Below are 15,603 nucleotides of genomic sequence, written 5' to 3'. Positions count from 1 at the left end.
TGTGAGTTCTGTCAGAGCGGGACAACTCGACCGAAAATTTCGTCGCGTACCACTAGTGATGTATTTCACATGCTTCTACAATAAACACGCGATGTTCCATTTGTATCCAAGGATAAATTATCAAATGAGCAAGGTGGATCATAGAAATGTATGTGATCGTTTGTATAAGTTCATGATAACACGAAGCAAGTAGAGTTCTTATGATACAAGCAACAAACGGAAATCCTTCCAGTCATTGCAATTTAGTCTCCTACATGACAATCTCAACCAAACAAATCTACATGGAAGGTATCTACGACTCCCAGAAGTCGCCGGACAACCACCTGTTGAGCATCTCAAGCGATGCCTCAGGCTGATCGTAAGGAACCATGTGACCACCAGCGTGGAGCTTCATGAAGGTGAAGTTGCCACTGGACTTGACCTGGCCAACAGTCTTACCGTCGCCGTCGATCTTGAAGTCCTCCATCTCGGCCTTCTTGAAGCCCTTGGCACCAGGCCACTCAAGCGCCTCAGTCCAAGCCTTGTTACCGAGCCAGTTGCAGATGTAGTCGGCGTCACCAGCGTAGATGAGGACGGGAATCTTCTCGAGGATGCCGGGAACGACGCGGTGGAAGGGCTTCATCCAGTCACCCTGGAGGAGGAAGTTGCGGTTGATGTCGAAGTTGCAAGACTCGTAGTTGGAAACCTCAGCGCCGACGGCCTTCATGACCTCCTTCTTGTTGAGGTAGCCCTGTATCCAGTCAAGCTCGTCGTAGCAAAGAGAGTTGCTGCCGCAAGGCTTGCGGACATCGTAGACGTTCTGGCCAGTGCGCTGGTAAGGACCGATCATAGCGTTGTTGCAGTAGATTGATGCAGGCACGCAGGACCAGACGGACTCGGAGTTGTAGCAGTTCTCAATGAGGCTGGCGCAACGGGGGTAGGCGTTGTCCATGGACTGGCACTGAGACTCATCAAGGACAGCGGGCCAGCCACCCTCACCGCAGGCCATGGGGCGGTAGTACTCGTACTGAGTAAGGCCATCAGTCAGACCGTTACCGATGAGGACGGACTGGAGGTTGATGTTGCGGTTCTTGTGGGACAGAATCTCGGAGGCGAAGACGGGGATGTAGTGGCCGGCGTACGACTCTCCGGAGATGTGGAAGCTCTGGTGAGAGTACTCGGGGAACTGCTTAAAGAAGAGGGTGAGCAGGGCATAGATGTCCTTGCCAGCAGCGACAGTGTTGCTAACTGAGCCGCTCGAGTATGAGTATCCGACGTTGACGGGCTGGTCGAGGAAGATAACGGAGGCGTTGGCGTTCCACGAGTAGGGGTTGTGCTTGACCTTCTGGTCCTTGGTGATGGAAGCAGGGCCGAGCTCCATGAACAAACCAGTCAGCGAGGAGCAGCCAGGTCCGCCATTGAGCCAGAGCACTACGGGGTCGTTCTTGGGGTCGTTGCGCGACTCAAAGAACCCTGAAATCCGTTAGATACAGGTGTGTTTGGGGTGGTCATGCAGGTACTCACAGTAGAAGAGGTGCTTGTCCTCCTCCTCGTCATCAAGGTAGCCGGAGTACTGCTTGACCTTGTCGACGCCGAGGACGCTGGGGTCAACCTTCTTGGCCCTCAGGCTGTACTGCTCGAGCTTGCCGTCGATCTCGCGCTCCTTCTCGCCGTTCTCGTTCTCAACCCAGACGCTCTGGATGTCGGCGCCCTTGACGACGTGGTCCCACTCGCTGTCGGGCTTGCGCGTGTGTGGCTTGGGCTCAGAGAAGAAGGCGGCCTTCTCAAAGCTCTCGGGGAACATCATGGCGACCTCGTCCCAGACGGCGCGAGCCTCGCCGGTGAGCGACTTGAGGCTCTCCTCGAGGTTTTGGAGAGGCTTAGTCCATGAGGACTCCTTGAGCTCGCTGAACGAGTCGGGGAACTTCAGGACCTGTTGCTGCTGGGTCCCAACAGCGGCCGAAGCAGCTCCAACGAGGAGCGCCGAGGCAGCGACCTTCATGATGGTGATGCTGAGCTTCCGGAGCTCTAGCGGTAAATAAGGTGGATAAGAAGAGTGCCTCTACGTTTGAATGAAGAAGCACGCGATGAGTGATGGGGGAGGAAGGATGAATGGAAGAGGGATGGGATGGGTGGAGTTAAGTCAAGCTATGGATAGCTCGTGTGGAGGAGGCGCGGCTTGCCCAGGCAACGGAGCATGACGCATCCCGACAGCTTATCAGAGTGGCTGAAGTCCAAGCTCGCCGGGGCCAGCATCACATGCCCGGCTTAGCGTTTCACGATAGCGTTGATCGGCGCCTGTGGCAGGACACCAGACGGCCGGGGACGTGAATCATAGACATCATTACGCCTGTCGCCTCATTCCAGGCACCTTGAGATGGAAGCCGTGGCGAGATGCTGCTTCCGAGCTCTCTCTGCGAACTGCGGGAGGCTAGAGCCGGACCTGCATGCAAGTTGTCTGGATTGGGTTTAGCGTGTATGGGATCATAGTGAGTGAACCTGCGTATGTCATCGGCGACAGACCCCACCAAAATGGAATGCAACTTTTACAACTTGCGCCAAACACCTGCACTTTAGTCAACATTATACCCATATCGACCCCCGTTATCCGCCGAAATGCCTGTCGGAGTCTTCCAGCCGTCAAACCAAATCAGACTCACCAACGTCTCGCTGGTGCGCATGAAGAAGGGTGCGCAAACCCCGCCAAATGTCTATGTCTCTATACACTAACACTTCGCAGGCAAGAAGCGCTTCGAAATCGCATGCTACAAGAACAAAGTCCTCGAATGGCGCAACAAGATCGAGAAGGACATCTCCAACGTCCTGCAGATCGAGAACGTCTTCCTGAACGTATCCAAAGGCCAAGTCGCACCCAAAGCCGATCTCGAAAAAGCCTTCCCTAAGAAGTCGCTCGAAGACATCATCACCGACATATTAGATCATGGAGAGCTACAGGTTGGCGAGAAAGAGCGCAACGCCGAGTTGGAAAGGACCAAGAATGAAGTCATCGACATCGTCGCGGGAAAACTCGTGGACCCCAAGACAAAGCGCGTCTATACCACAGGCATGATTGAGAAGGCGCTGGATCAACTGAGCTCGGCAGCAGCGACGCAACAAGGAGACAAGGGTGAGAGCAAGGAAGATGGTGAGGACAAAGGCAAAGCGAAGGAACTGCCCAAGTGGACTGGCATCGTAACGAACAAGTCAGCCAAGTCGCAGGCACTATTCGCCATGAAGGCGCTCATCGCCCACCAGCCGATACCCGTCGCCCGCATGCAGATGAAGCTGCGCGTTACCTGTCCGACGTCCGTCCTCAAGCAATCCATAAAGACCGCGCCCAAGGCGCAAGCGGGCACTGAAGAGAAGGGAACTACCGGTACTGTCAAGGATGCGATATTAGCCTTCATGGAGAAGATTGAGAGCCAAGACACAATAGGCGCCGAGTGGGAGGCAGTGGGTCTCGTCGAGCCTGGAGCTTTCAAGGGCTTAAACGAGTTGATTGAAGGCCAAACAAAAGGAAGGGGCAACGTCGAAGTTCTCGAGATGGCTGTCGGTGCCGACGACTGAGTAGTGACACGTCTCGCCAGCACGCGTCGCGCAACACGCTCGTCCTCATGTGCTGTAGTATCAGGACAGGAAGGCCTGTGCAAAAGGCGCTTCCATATGCCCCTCGAGGAAGAAGCACTCGCTTCTATGGACTGCAAGGTACATGGCGACTGCAGATCTCACGCAGGCATTCTCAACTCCACAAAATGCCGCTTCGGGTTACACCACCAGGGAAGATGCGCTATATGTTGCCATCTGCCAGAGCGTCGGCGGCAGAGACGAATGCGAATCATAATTAGATTCCGCCATAGGCACTGCACCAGCATATGTAGTAGGGCAAGTCCATGGGTAGTGGCCTGTGGTATCCAATGCATATACAACTATTATCCCTGTACCTATTCCATGCATATCGTAAGCCTCACAAGAGGCACCACGACTTCTCTTCTCATTCGTTGTCTCGTTCAGTCTTTCCAACCTTCCCCTTTACGCACTGCTATCTGCAGCGGTTCCGATGCATCGTCGCTGAGCCACTCGCTGCGAGACAGCTGTTCGAGAGCTGCATGATCTTGCATCTTCGCGCATGCAAATTTGCGTGGGGTAGTCAAGCCCGGGTTCAGGGCCTCATGAACCTAAACAAGGCAATTACATATCTGTGCAGTATAGCGACCAGACGCTTGGTAAGACTTAGCTTTAGCACCTTTCGTAGCACTAAGAAGAATTAATTGCGAACATGGGGAAGAGTTTCACTTCATGATTGTAGTTTTACATTCCATGTATGCTAATCGTAAGTTCGTAAATATGTCGTCGTTAAGTTGTGCTTCGTGCTTCCTCGTTATCATCTGAACGACGCACACGTCGTTGCCGTGCGTTCGTGAGTAAGGGTCGTAAGTCGTGATCGTTACCATGCAAATGCCGTACCTCGAACATGCATCAAGAACGGAGCGCCGGAATCCAACAATTAAGAAACAGCGAAAGTAAAGACCGAGGATTGATGAAAGCGCTCGCATCTTCACCGCATACCCTTGATGATATCAGATGACATCGTGTTCTCTCAGTGCATCTCTTCATCTCTGTAGCAACGATTTCAGTCGCTTGCTCAATCCCACCAGCGCCGATTGAGCACACGCCCGTTGTCACTCAAAATCCCGAGCACATCAGCGCTACTAGTCTGTACGCCCCATACCCGCTCGATTGGATCCGCAATCGCCATCCAGTCCAGTCCCCTGACGTCGTACATGTCTAGTACTACGCGAACCAGCCATGGCGAGTACATTGCGTAACTTGTATCTTGGTAAAGAAACGGTGAGGTCGGTACCGCAGCGACTTTACTCTCATAGCTCGTCTGTTGTGTGAATTGTAAAGGGTGAGGACGTGGGCGTTGACGTCGCGACGATGACAGTGGTGGGGTGGACAGTTCTATTCCGCCTCCAGCCGAGCTCGGAGAACTTGCTGCTGAAGAGGCGGGGCTGGATGCTTCGGAGAAGATGGAATCATCGCTCATTTTGGTGTTCAGAGGTAGTAGCATTCTGACGGAGCGTATCGCTTCCTGTGCGGCGGCTTTGATGGCATCGTAGCTTGAGAGTGTAATGAGCGAGCCCGTCGACTTTGACAGGGGCCCATCGTCAATGGGCGTGTCACTGATACGCGAAGAAGGCGAGTCGAAGGACAACGATCGTATGCGCACCTTGGGTGAAGGAGTCCGGATGAGTGTCGTCATAATCGAGCGCTGACTGCGGCCGGACAAGAACCTCAATACGAAAAGAGGAAACGCAAAGAAGAGACCTTCCGACGGCCCAACGAAAGTCCGCGCTTTCAGGAAGGGTTATATCCACAGTACTCATCTCAGCCATGCGGCCCTTTCGCTGGCCCTGCATGTGAAATATGCAACCATGCCACGAGTTCGGCGCCGTAGGGAGGGCTTTACGGGCCTTCCGAGTCACGTCCTGTGAGAGGCGCAAATAGCGGGGAAGGCGTGCCATTGACCAGGACGTAATGGCACTGCAGATGCCGACGATCGCGAGGTTGATATGTTGCAGCATGTATGGGACACAACGCACTCCACACTTGGCGCTTGATGAATCGACTAGAATAGGTTGCATCGGACTGGGATAATTAATTGGAAGAGTACGGAAGACAGGAAGGCCTGACTTGCAGTCAAGATTCGCCAGGTGCCGCAGCTGCGATGGGGATCATGATTCGTGGGTTTGTCCAACGTGCCCTTTGGAAAGCAAGTGTGACCAGCCTAGACGCCGTTAGCGGATCGTGCCGATGACAATGTCCACTCAGTACAAAAATCAGCACTCAGAACACTCTAGTGCGCTGAAGCGTGGTCGTTGTGTGACGTGGTGAGCGGAGTGTGGAGGCAGAGCGGTGTTAGTCCTCATCGCCAATCACTAGCCTGTTCTAGGCGCCACACAATCAGTTCCCTCAAATGATTGATGCAGAACCATTGACTGTCGAAAGCGGATACGCATCATGATGGAACAAGTCGAAATTTGAATGTGTGATTTTGGTACAGGCTGTATTCGGCCAACCCTAACCGTGCCGCATCACCTCACCTCATATCGTGCATTGCCGCATGAAGTGTAAGTGTGAAAGCCAATGAAAGCCGTTTGATAAACACCGTAAGTGCACCACCCATTTCGTAAAGGCATGTTCCAGCCCCAGCTGCCCAGCGCATGCGAAAACCTTTAACCCTTCTTCTTGGAGACACCGACGGTTCGGCCGCGACGACCGGTGGTCTTTGAGTGCTGACCACGGACACGGAGGCCCCAGTAGTGACGGAGACCACGGTGAGCGCGGATCTTCTTCAAGCGCTCGAGATCGTCACGGAGCTTGGAAGCGACACCGTTGGCGAGGACCTGGCTGTTCTTGCCATCGACGATATCGCGCTGCCTGTTGAGGAACCAAGCGGGGATCTTGTCTGCAGGGTGTCAGTGTTATTATCCTTGCTGAAGAGATGGTCGTGGCGTACACTGGAGGGGGTTCTGGATGATGGTAACGATACGCTCAAGCTCTTCGGAGGTGAGGTCACCAGCGCGCTTGGACAGATCGACATCGGCCTTCTTGCAGACCAAGTTGGAGTATCGGCGACCGACACCAGTGATCTTGGTCAAGGCGTACATGACCTTCTGCTTGCCATCGACGTTTGTGTTCAACAAACGGATGATGTATTGGAAGCTGGTAAAGTCAGCACTGCTCTCATGGTGCGAATGTGCCTCCGTTTGTGCGCCGCTTCCGTGCGTAGACCTCCGCAATCCGAAAACCATCAGCCATCGCAATTGGCCACTCCAGCCCGAACAGCACAGCAAAGCTTCCCCTTGCACGGATAGTTCCCTCCATCTTTCCGCAGTGCTTGGTGCGTACGATTGTCTACTCTGTTCCCTTTCATTGGCTTCTGAGTGCTGTCGGACTGGAAGGCGGATGCGAGGTTGTGTGGATCTATGGGACTAGGCGTTTCGATGCGAAGGAAGCGGAGGGCTGAACGGGGAATCGCAGGCTCTTATCTGAACGTACTTAGACTTCTCTCCGGAGACGAGCGCTGTAAAGTTGTCAGCATGTCTCTATCACGAGTGTCTGAACATCAAGTATTGCGACCCCACTCCACGCGCTGGGCGAGGCACACTCGGCGCAAATAAAGCCAGGGTCGCAACAACTGAAATGTATCGATAGATTCCGGGTGTACTCACACATGATGGCGGCTTGTCGTACGTCGTCGATGTGGTGTTGTCGATGCTCTTACGGTGGGAGGAATTTCGATCGTTCTCGCTTGCGAGTGTTGGCTTGCCAAGGGAAATGGCACGTGCAACCGCACTAACCGCTTTCGGCTCCCGCTGGCAAAACCGCTCCGCTCCTCTGCCTACCCCATTCTACGGGAAGAGTGAAGTGCCAACTTGCTGCATATTGTAAACAGAAGGAGACATCCTAGAATTCTGCGTTGCTGTTAGAATCCATGTGCGTCTAAATTGCATGGGGTTGGAGGCTGCAGAGTAGACGACGACCTACTCACACTAACTCGGTTCCTTCCTCGCATGGTGCTCTTGCAAGTCCTGTGCTTTGCTTGTCATCCATCGCTCCATATGTCGCGCGCAATACAATTCATCTCGCAAACCATCGGTCAGTGCAATCGCGTGTGACGTCTTCCTTCACCGCTCCTGCCGCCATAGTTCTCCCGTCGTCACCCATGCCGTCCCAATGCGGACAGTTTGGGGCTGTGTGCACGAGCAGGAGAAGCGCTGCCTGGCAATGCACATGTCTCTTTCGCACGCATGTGGACTTGCTTACGGAACAACAGAAAAAAGCAACGACATGACATGACAGTGAAGGCACGAGAGCTATGTCACGATCGCGAGTACTGCCTGTTATCCAAGGCTAGCACGTTCAGTCGCATCCAGTCCTCCGCGTAGTACGTCTTCGTGTCGTACTTTACTTGTACCAGGGGTCACGTTCGGCGGCGTCTTCATGCTTATTTTATCCAGGACGCCCTCTGAACGCGCATTTAGCAAGCTCTTTGTTTATCAAGGGGACTACTTCACCGTATTCTCTCGGTGAATTTCACACTTTTACTACGTCACAGTTTGCAGTTCCCGCCCCAACTCTGTCTACCTCCATAGGTTCGTTATGAGGCGAAGCATCTCTAAGCGTGCTGCGCCACCGTTCGACCTCAACACTTTTCTACATGGTCAAGTCATTTGCCAGGATGCATGGTGCCTGGAAGTAGGCATACAATATCTGTGGCTGTAGCTGCCTTGCAGCCACATGTGTGCCTGGCTGTTAAAGGCTCCGCTACACCCGTGTGTATGTGTAAAGACAGCACTTCACAGCCTCATCCAACTTATCCATACAGCCTACCCTGGACCGATTCGACCTTGAGCCACGCAGGTACTCTTCACCATACTGACTCTGCTCAATTCGGTCACTGTATTTGTCTGACCGGATCATCCTATGCATCAGGCGAAGAACTCTTCTGGGCAACACAGTCGTGGAAGCCGATTCATCGCTTAGCCCTAGTAACGACCCGGACATTTCTTCCAAAGATGGATTCTCGGGCCCAAATTATTACAGACGGATCGTTTACCAATGATGAGCTTACTACTGGAACCGCTCCCATCGTCGAGCTTACCAGGCATGACACAATTTCCTCCGCTGAAAGTGTCCCTCGATTATCCGAAGGCCGTTGGGCACTGAACCTCAGTGGAAACTGTTCGACTTGCCATCATCACCACAAATCTGTACAAGTGCGGGTTCAGGTTTCGGGCGACTCTACTGAATTCGGTGATGTGTATTGCCACAAATGCCAGAAATTGTGGTTGGCCTTTGGAAAAGTCAATGGCACGCGCTTGTCTCTTCTCTCTACGAAGAGTCTTGAGCCGGAGATGCTTGAAGCTGAGGCTGATTTCCGCAAAACTCTGGTTCAGGCTATACAGTCTGCCACTCCCATCGCCACACTATCTCCCACTCTTACTGTCATCCCGGAAGGCACACCTGCCGGCCCATCCCGGGAGACATCCGTACGGTCCACCGCTCATAGGGACACCCAGCAACACCCAGCATCCATCGGCAATCATCCGGGGCCAGTCTCGATTGAGTCCAGTAATGGGGAACAAGCTCCAGGTCTCAGCCATGTCCGTTCGGGTGGCCAGAGGCATGCGACATTCCGCCAAATTGCTTGGTCTAAAGGTCGGCAGGCTATTACTCGTCTCAGATTGAGAATTACAGCACGATTGCGCACATCAAAGCCCGGTCCCCTTGTGACGAGGTCTTCTAGTAGTAGTCCCGATCATGATCACCATCGCCAAATCCACGCACCTTTACCGGCTGATATAGCGCCCGCCGTAGATGTTTCGGACTCCCTGGATGACTCCACAGAGGCTTGTGTAGACCTCCGGAGCGAATCAAATCACGCCGCTCCTGATGTCTGCGCCCTGTCAGCTACCGCTACGGATGCGCTAGCTTCGCTCCGGAATGTCGACCCTCGGATCATACATTCTTTATCTCCACAAGAGCGTTGGGAATGGGGCCGCAGGCAACTAACAGACTTCAGAACACTGTATGCCGGGTCTACTGTTCCGATCGGCGACCCAGTCATGATCAATAGCGGAACGCAGGCAAACCTTTCGGAAGATTCGCTGTTATCTCATCGGCCACTCACCAGACGTCATTCTGCCTTAGCTTTCGTTGGAAACACTTTTGGCACTCACGACTACTGGGATGTCTTCCGGGGAAGTACGCAGACTTTCCATAATCGTCCACTGAGCATGAGCGAAACGAATTTATCAGACGCCGAAACCGCTGTTGAACGAATCAGTATCGCTCCTACCACACACCAGTTGCTGATCGATACCTTACATCGGGATCGCCGCGGATCGGGGTCTTCGCGCCCTCTTTCGATGCACAGTGTAGTGCACGAATGGCAGCAGCATGTTCGGAACAGGGCGGAGGTTCGATTATCGATTGACTCGGCAGCGACTGGCGGTGCTGTAAGAAACATCGCTGTGGCGAGGGCGCGTGCAAACAATCGCCTATCTCGTAACTCGATGAGTCGGGCGTCTTATCTTTACGATACAGAACTGGGAGGTTCGAGAGTTCAGCTGCCAGTGGCGGTGGAGACCGAGCACAGCAATATACCAGAACACGCTGGCTCGCCTCTTGTATCGCCACCGAGCCCCGAAGCGGATGTGAGATCACAGGGTTGAACTCACGATATGCCTGCGAGACTCCACAAGGCTCGCGAATCAAATGAGGCTAACGTTTTCGTTGCGCAATCAGGGGCTTTCCAATCGTCAGTTTCACCTTCGTGTACGATGCTACGGTGAGTTACCACGTTCTCTTAGGTCGTTTCATTATCACGCTGCACGATTTCTTCCTAGTATTACAGGTCAGGTGGCCTAGGATGCATTCCCTCAATCATGAATACGCCTCACGATATACTGTTCTCTAGTTTTCTCTAAGCAAAAATGTCTACAAATAGTTCACTCTGCTTGCGATTCGCGATCCTCGAGAAGGCCCATTTGTCAACATTTATCTTATCTTCTAATTCATCGTGACTGCTTCAAGGGTTGTACTGCTTGCGCCAGTTCCAGTGAAACGAATCTGGCTCATCATGTGGTCCAGGGCTGAGTGAAAGTCTTTGCCAAAAAGATCGTGCACGAGGGAGACTGCTGCCCCCCAGCTACTCAGCTGTACTTAGAGTCGAGCCTCCAAGCATTTCTTTCGCCTCCACAATTGGGTGCAATCAGCCAGCACCTATCCCTCTTTAGTGTGATCTCAACCGACACCATGACGCAACCAGGAGACGCCCAGGCCTTCCTCTCTTCCCTTGAGCCTCTCGAATGTGCCATATGCCTCGAAGGATATGACACTAGTCATCCTCCCATAATGCTCGGATGCCGCCATATCTTCGGCGAAAATTGCCTCAGAGATTGGGTAGAGGCGGGCACAAGCACGTGTCCTAACTGCCGCGCGCCTTTGTTTGGAGAAGAGAGTGCAGCTCCACCGAGCGAACAGGTCCAGCTTCCACCAGTCGAATTACCTACAGACGTTGTGCGAGAAGAGCCTGTAGTTCCAACAAGCCAAGAGATCCCACAGCTACCAATGGAAGTACTGGCAGACTTCATTCGAGAGGCCAGCATGGTTCGATGGAGCCAAGAACCCCAGCAGCGACGAGTCCAAGTATCCACAGACGTTATGCACGTAATAGCACGTCAATCCGCTTGGGACGTGCTAGTAAGTCAGCGCATGAGGTGGCTAGTGTCTCGATCGGAACGTCTTGTAGCCTCTCTACTGCGACTACCCGGACAGACTGGGGTAATGCTAGGTCTACTTCGACGGAATGGTGCAGATGACCCGTCCAACGTTGCTCGTCCTCGAAAGCGCCTGCAACGGAACGCAGAACTTCATCCACAGGCTCAAGAGACGCGTAGGATTGATGATGAAGCACCTCGAGCGGGAAACAACAGAGGCGACACTCACCTGGTCACCCACGAGCCAATCGACCGTACTTGTATGCCATGGTTGAACGACAGACATGACCGCCAGCCATCCCGTAGCCGCTGGCAAGCGCTGCGAGACCGAGCTACACCTTCTCGTATCCGTCGAAAACGCCAAGAGGATCAAGATAGAGAATATGCAGAACGCCTCCAGCGTACATACTATGAACAAGATGGCGCGTATGAGACATACGATAACTTGGAAGAAGTACCCCCGCCTACTTACTCTATACGTGGCGGTGTACCTAGGACCCGCGAGCCACCATCCGATGCCTACATCCCTCAGCGGTTTAGAAACGCAGGGCTTAATGGCTTGTATGATTCTATCTATAAGTTCTACTAGAGCCATTCAATGGAAGGTGAAATGAGTGTGATTGCATGTGAAGCGCTGAGTGCTAACAGGTAGTCAGGGCTAAAGAGGACAAGGGAGACTGAAGACGTATCGGATGATGCACTCATTGAGAATCTCGAAAGCGTATGGAAGGGTATTCGTAGGCTGCTCGTTTGATTGCTTGTGGTGTTACAATGAGGACAAGGCTGACGGCGGGAGTTATTGGAGAGCCGTTCTCGATCTTTTTGTGCTTTATCCAAACAGTATGCAGAATTGGCCGAGTCTCTACCAAGATCACACCATCTAGATGTCCAATTCCGTCACCAGTCATCAATCATATCATTAAATTCCTCACTCTCCACATCCATAACCTTCCTCGCTGCCTCACTTCCACTGACTGGCAGCATCTCGAGTCCACCATCTTCATCGTCATCATCCTTCTTCTTGAACTCCTTGGGCACCTCTTCAGGATCCAGGAGGCCAACCTGAAATAGCACAGAAGCCTGGTCCCAGTAAAATCTCTCGCACCATATCTTCCCAGCTCTGAATCCCACGATGCTCACCACGACTATCTCGACTTTCTGGTTTGTTGGTTCAACACCGGGAAGGATCCAGGGCATCTGGCAGGTGTGTTTGAACTGGATGTAAAGTTCGTCTACTATTCTGTCGACGCCTATGGTGCGCGAAATGAGGCGCATGTGCATCGAGGGTGGAGCCGTCTTGAGGAAGTAGTCGCGATAGAAGCGCTTGAGATCGGGATGTCCGCTTGCACCAGTCATGGTCGGAGTGAAGTTTATGTACGGTGTCGGGGTTTTGGTATAGGTTTCGAGGATCTTATCGAGCGACTTTCCGCGGTATTTTTCTGTTTAATGTTAGCTTTTACAATAGGTGCGATAGATCGCCATGCGTACGCTCTTCGTTTTCCTCCCATACCCGCTCTAGATCAACCTCAGCGCTGAAGCCCTTTCGAACAGTGCTTAGACTCCTGCTCCATGCAATAGCGTCGGCCACAGCGTCATATTCATCCAGATCGTGTTCTGCAAAGCCCGCATCAACGCCTTCGTATGTGAAGCACGGATACAGTATCTTGTCCTGTAAGCCTCCCGCACCAATGCCGTGCGTGACGCGCTTCTGCACCGTTCGTCGCTTGCCTTGTATGCCAAGAACTTCAGGGCGACGTGTCACGCCAACGGTGATGTCGTTTCCGGATGTTCCCTCGGCTAGATGTACGAGGACGCGAAAGGACGATGTAAAGCGGTGGCGTGTATCGGGAATCGAGGACGGGTAGTAGGCGATGAGAGAGCAGAGTTTCGAGGTGGCGGTTTTGGGTTCCGAGTAGACGTCTAGACATACGGCTGCAGCGTCACCGAAGGCTACAGAGACATAGTCAGTACATGATTCGGAGGGTGCTGGCGCATAGTATGTGTACGTGTGGCATGCGCCAGAGTGTGAAAGGGTTGTATACCCACGATTGCGTAGCGTTCCCCAATGCCCATCTTGTCCCCCAACTTGTGAAGCGTCTGCACGTATTGCTTGCCACCTTTGCCCATGGGAATATATTCGACGATGAAGCCCTCGTCGCGCCATGCCTTCATAGTCTCGATGTCGAACTCGGCGTCTTCGGCTGTGATGTACAGTACGGGCGTGCTGCTCCTGAACGACAGCCAGCCATTGCGGTCAGCAAGGAATTGTTGCGCCATGCCGTGGTCCAGAGTCGTTGTCGCAAAGGCAGGCGCGCTCACGCGATGGCTGCGGCAGGTCCACTATAGGCAAGCGTAGCTATCCCGGTTCCGTGTCGGTAGCGTCCGATGATGGTTGGGACGTTTTCGATGGCGTATTGCGATGCGCAGTGGTTAGGCCAGCCCTTTGCGCGCGGATGGACAACGTCAGAGCATTCATGGATGCAACGGCGCATTGTCGGTGCGGGCTCACAAGAATCCTGCTGGAGGCTGGTGGCACGAGGATTTAGTGGAGTCGCGTCCGTGTCTCCAATTCGTGAATGACGTAGGCGCTGTAAGCCTCCTTCGGGACTAGCCGGAATGCAGCAGGAAGCCGCTGTCTCAACACCGAGGATCCTGATCGTCTTGTTCATCGTCCTCGAATTTCAATCTTGGTACACGATTACAGCCGACATGTTGATACTTCATGTGATATCGTTGACGGGATCCATGCGGTATGCGACGTGCCTGAGGGTGGCGTAGGCCGCAGCGACTACTCCAAAATCGAATCAAGTACAGTGTCTGCTGCCTGCTCAGCAGCAGGAGGCCTGATATGTGACAAGGATAACTGAACAATTCATAAACAGAGTTTCATCCTTCAATCTCTTCCTTCTCCTGTAGCACTCTTGCGAACGACATGTCTGGCTACGACATGGAGTGCAAGGCGACTTTGGTAACACATCGGTCCGACTCAACAGCAGCGAAACAACCGCCAGCGTACGATACTGCTCGGCTCAATACGTCCGTCTCATCTTGCTAAAAGTTCCTAGTGTATCAGACCTATCAATTGACCATCGACTCTGGGGTCTGAATGCCGAAGATAGTGCCCGGGTCCTTGGTCTCTACGACCAAGGCAGACGGCTCATTCCAGGCTACAACAAACTCCAGAAAGACATTGAAACGAGGCAGAACCAGATCATGCGATCTGTAAACGGGACCGATGATTGGGATTGGTTGATGCGCAACAACGTACCAGAATTTGAGGAGCTCGATCTACAGGGTATGAGCATTCCTGAGCAGGAAGTAATACTCAGACGTGTGAAGATCAAGGATTATTTTGACGAGGAAATCCTCCGTGATCTCATGGGAGAAATGGAGGCCGTCGAGGGCCCTATTGATCAGATCGCTGCGACATGCGCAGATCTGCAACTTTGTCCGTCATTCACGGCTATCATCCTCCGGAAGCTTCCTCCCGAGCTGCGAGACCAGATTTACCACCATCTCTGGATGGAAGAGCAAATCAAGAGCATGGACCAAGCTATTTCGTTTGTTCCCAAACATCATTCCTTAGACGAAGCCGGCACGAAAGTGCAAGATCTGCCCGTGCCACGTTTCGCAAACGCCGCCCTGGTGGGCGAGGATTTCGCATCTGAAGCTGTGGCCACATACTTCAGAGACCTGTCAAAATTTGAGCTCGATTATCGCTACGTCCGTGCCTGCCTTGAACGCGACCACTTTGGTTCCATGCCATTCTCGTTCAAGGAGGCTATACGACATCTTGTCATCACGGTCGACGAGGACTTTGGTAATCTCTATTCAGGAAAAAAGATAGCATGCAGGGCGTTGAGCGACAGCATGAACAGCCTGCTGATGCTGAGAGAGCGTCAGTGTCTCAGCGTCGAGATCTATCTGGGGCCGGATATGCAATGGAGGCTGGCCCTGTTCCAGGCTCTCGAAGTCATCAAACCAGTCTTCTTGATGCTTCGTAAAGCCAACATAGACGTCAAAATTCTGGGTTACGACTTCTTCAGCACGACCGAAGACGATGATGCAGACGTCTTGTCTGAACAGCTAAATATTTACTTCACTGCGAGTACTCCAGAGGAGTGGTTGGAGATGAAGGCCAAAGAGATCAAAGAGATGCCACAGGGACCGCTTCGGCAGCGATGCAAACGGGTAAGTGGTCGATTCCCTCAAGAGAGAGACCAAGCTCATACCTGTTGTAGACACTGCGAATCATGCGAAAAAACCTCGAGTTTGTCATGCGAGATTCTCGCAAGGGCGCTGAGTCTGCTAGAGCAAGTGTGTAACTACAGAGCAC

The 15,603-nt window shown here is 53.0% G+C and overlaps 8 protein-coding genes across 8 annotated transcripts; 4 read left to right on the top strand and 4 right to left on the bottom strand.

Moving 5' to 3' along the window:
• Window positions 1–10: 10 nt before the first annotated feature.
• Window positions 11–2,164, bottom strand: BKA58DRAFT_382577 (carboxypeptidase Y precursor). The gene is made up of 2 exons (XM_046170113.1): window positions 1,504–2,164; window positions 11–1,452 (listed from the first exon to the last, which is right to left on the bottom strand). Exons 1-2 carry the CDS (start codon window positions 1,979–1,981, stop codon window positions 293–295), a joined length of 1,638 nt encoding a protein of 545 aa, XP_046026283.1. The 5' UTR covers window positions 1,982–2,164; the 3' UTR covers window positions 11–292.
• A 289-nt stretch (window positions 2,165–2,453) lies between these two features.
• Window positions 2,454–3,708, top strand: BKA58DRAFT_150906 (SBDS protein C-terminal domain-containing protein). Its single transcript, XM_046164779.1, has 2 exons — window positions 2,454–2,668; window positions 2,720–3,708. The coding sequence occupies exons 1-2, from the start codon at window positions 2,596–2,598 to the stop codon at window positions 3,544–3,546; spliced, it is 900 nt and encodes a 299-aa protein (XP_046026282.1). The 5' UTR covers window positions 2,454–2,595; the 3' UTR covers window positions 3,547–3,708.
• Window positions 3,709–4,621: 913 nt separating this feature from the next.
• On the bottom strand, window positions 4,622–5,242 carry BKA58DRAFT_400901 (uncharacterized protein; the record flags this gene model as incomplete). The annotated part of the gene is made up of 1 exon (XM_046171630.1): window positions 4,622–5,242. The coding sequence occupies one exon, from the start codon at window positions 5,240–5,242 to the stop codon at window positions 4,622–4,624; it is 621 nt and encodes a 206-aa protein (XP_046026281.1).
• Window positions 5,243–6,215: 973 nt separating this feature from the next.
• BKA58DRAFT_312500 (40S ribosomal protein S18) lies at window positions 6,216–6,794 on the bottom strand (the record flags this gene model as incomplete). Its single annotated transcript, XM_046167383.1, has 2 exons — window positions 6,216–6,448; window positions 6,500–6,794. 2 exons carry the CDS (start codon window positions 6,792–6,794, stop codon window positions 6,216–6,218), a joined length of 528 nt encoding a protein of 175 aa, XP_046026280.1.
• Window positions 6,795–8,561: 1,767 nt separating this feature from the next.
• Window positions 8,562–10,220, top strand: BKA58DRAFT_400899 (uncharacterized protein; the record flags this gene model as incomplete). Its single annotated transcript, XM_046171629.1, has 1 exon — window positions 8,562–10,220. One exon carries the CDS (start codon window positions 8,562–8,564, stop codon window positions 10,218–10,220), a length of 1,659 nt encoding a protein of 552 aa, XP_046026279.1.
• Window positions 10,221–10,803: 583 nt separating this feature from the next.
• BKA58DRAFT_400898 (uncharacterized protein) lies at window positions 10,804–11,856 on the top strand (the record flags this gene model as incomplete). The annotated part of the gene is made up of 2 exons (XM_046171628.1): window positions 10,804–11,250; window positions 11,326–11,856. The coding sequence occupies 2 exons, from the start codon at window positions 10,804–10,806 to the stop codon at window positions 11,854–11,856; spliced, it is 978 nt and encodes a 325-aa protein (XP_046026278.1).
• Window positions 11,857–12,010: 154 nt separating this feature from the next.
• On the bottom strand, window positions 12,011–13,676 carry BKA58DRAFT_150916 (dienelactone hydrolase). The gene is made up of 3 exons (XM_046164780.1): window positions 13,310–13,676; window positions 12,756–13,217; window positions 12,011–12,706 (listed from the first exon to the last, which is right to left on the bottom strand). The coding sequence occupies exons 1-3, from the start codon at window positions 13,542–13,544 to the stop codon at window positions 12,165–12,167; spliced, it is 1,239 nt and encodes a 412-aa protein (XP_046026277.1). The 5' UTR covers window positions 13,545–13,676; the 3' UTR covers window positions 12,011–12,164.
• A 523-nt stretch (window positions 13,677–14,199) lies between these two features.
• On the top strand, window positions 14,200–15,592 carry BKA58DRAFT_438797 (uncharacterized protein; the record flags this gene model as incomplete). The annotated part of the gene is made up of 3 exons (XM_046173620.1): window positions 14,200–14,279; window positions 14,333–15,458; window positions 15,509–15,592. 3 exons carry the CDS (start codon window positions 14,200–14,202, stop codon window positions 15,590–15,592), a joined length of 1,290 nt encoding a protein of 429 aa, XP_046026276.1.
• Between the last annotated feature and the right edge of the window lie 11 nt (window positions 15,593–15,603).

This window comes from Alternaria rosae (assembly GCF_020736505.1).
Source record: "Alternaria rosae strain MPI-PUGE-AT-0040 chromosome Unknown BKA58scaffold_4, whole genome shotgun sequence".
Lineage (NCBI taxonomy): Eukaryota > Fungi > Ascomycota > Dothideomycetes > Pleosporales > Pleosporaceae > Alternaria > Alternaria rosae.
The sequence above is the reverse complement of the archived record's forward strand: the minus strand, read 5'-3'. Positions and strand labels throughout refer to the sequence as shown.

What these genes read in the sequence shown, in the direction of transcription:
- BKA58DRAFT_382577 (XM_046170113.1), bottom strand. Translation starts at nt 1,981, where the DNA reads ATGAAGGTCGCTGCCTCGGCGCTCCTCGTTGGAGCTGCTTCGGCCGCT. An exon ending in GGACAAGCACCTCTTCTACT is followed by an intron (nt 1,453 to 1,503) that starts GTGAGTACCTGC and finishes AACGGATTTCAG; the next exon opens with GGTTCTTTGAGTCGCGCAAC.
- BKA58DRAFT_150906 (XM_046164779.1), top strand. Translation starts at nt 2,596, where the DNA reads ATGCCTGTCGGAGTCTTCCAGCCGTCAAACCAAATCAGACTCACCAAC. An exon ending in GCTGGTGCGCATGAAGAAGG is followed by an intron (nt 2,669 to 2,719) that starts GTGCGCAAACCC and finishes AACACTTCGCAG; the next exon opens with GCAAGAAGCGCTTCGAAATC.
- BKA58DRAFT_150916 (XM_046164780.1), bottom strand. Translation starts at nt 13,544, where the DNA reads ATGGCGCAACAATTCCTTGCTGACCGCAATGGCTGGCTGTCGTTCAGG. An exon ending in GGAACGCTACGCAATCGTGG is followed by an intron (nt 13,218 to 13,309) that starts GTATACAACCCT and finishes ATGTCTCTGTAG; the next exon opens with CCTTCGGTGACGCTGCAGCC. An exon ending in ATGGGAGGAAAACGAAGAGC is followed by an intron (nt 12,707 to 12,755) that starts GTACGCATGGCG and finishes AACATTAAACAG; the next exon opens with AAAAATACCGCGGAAAGTCG.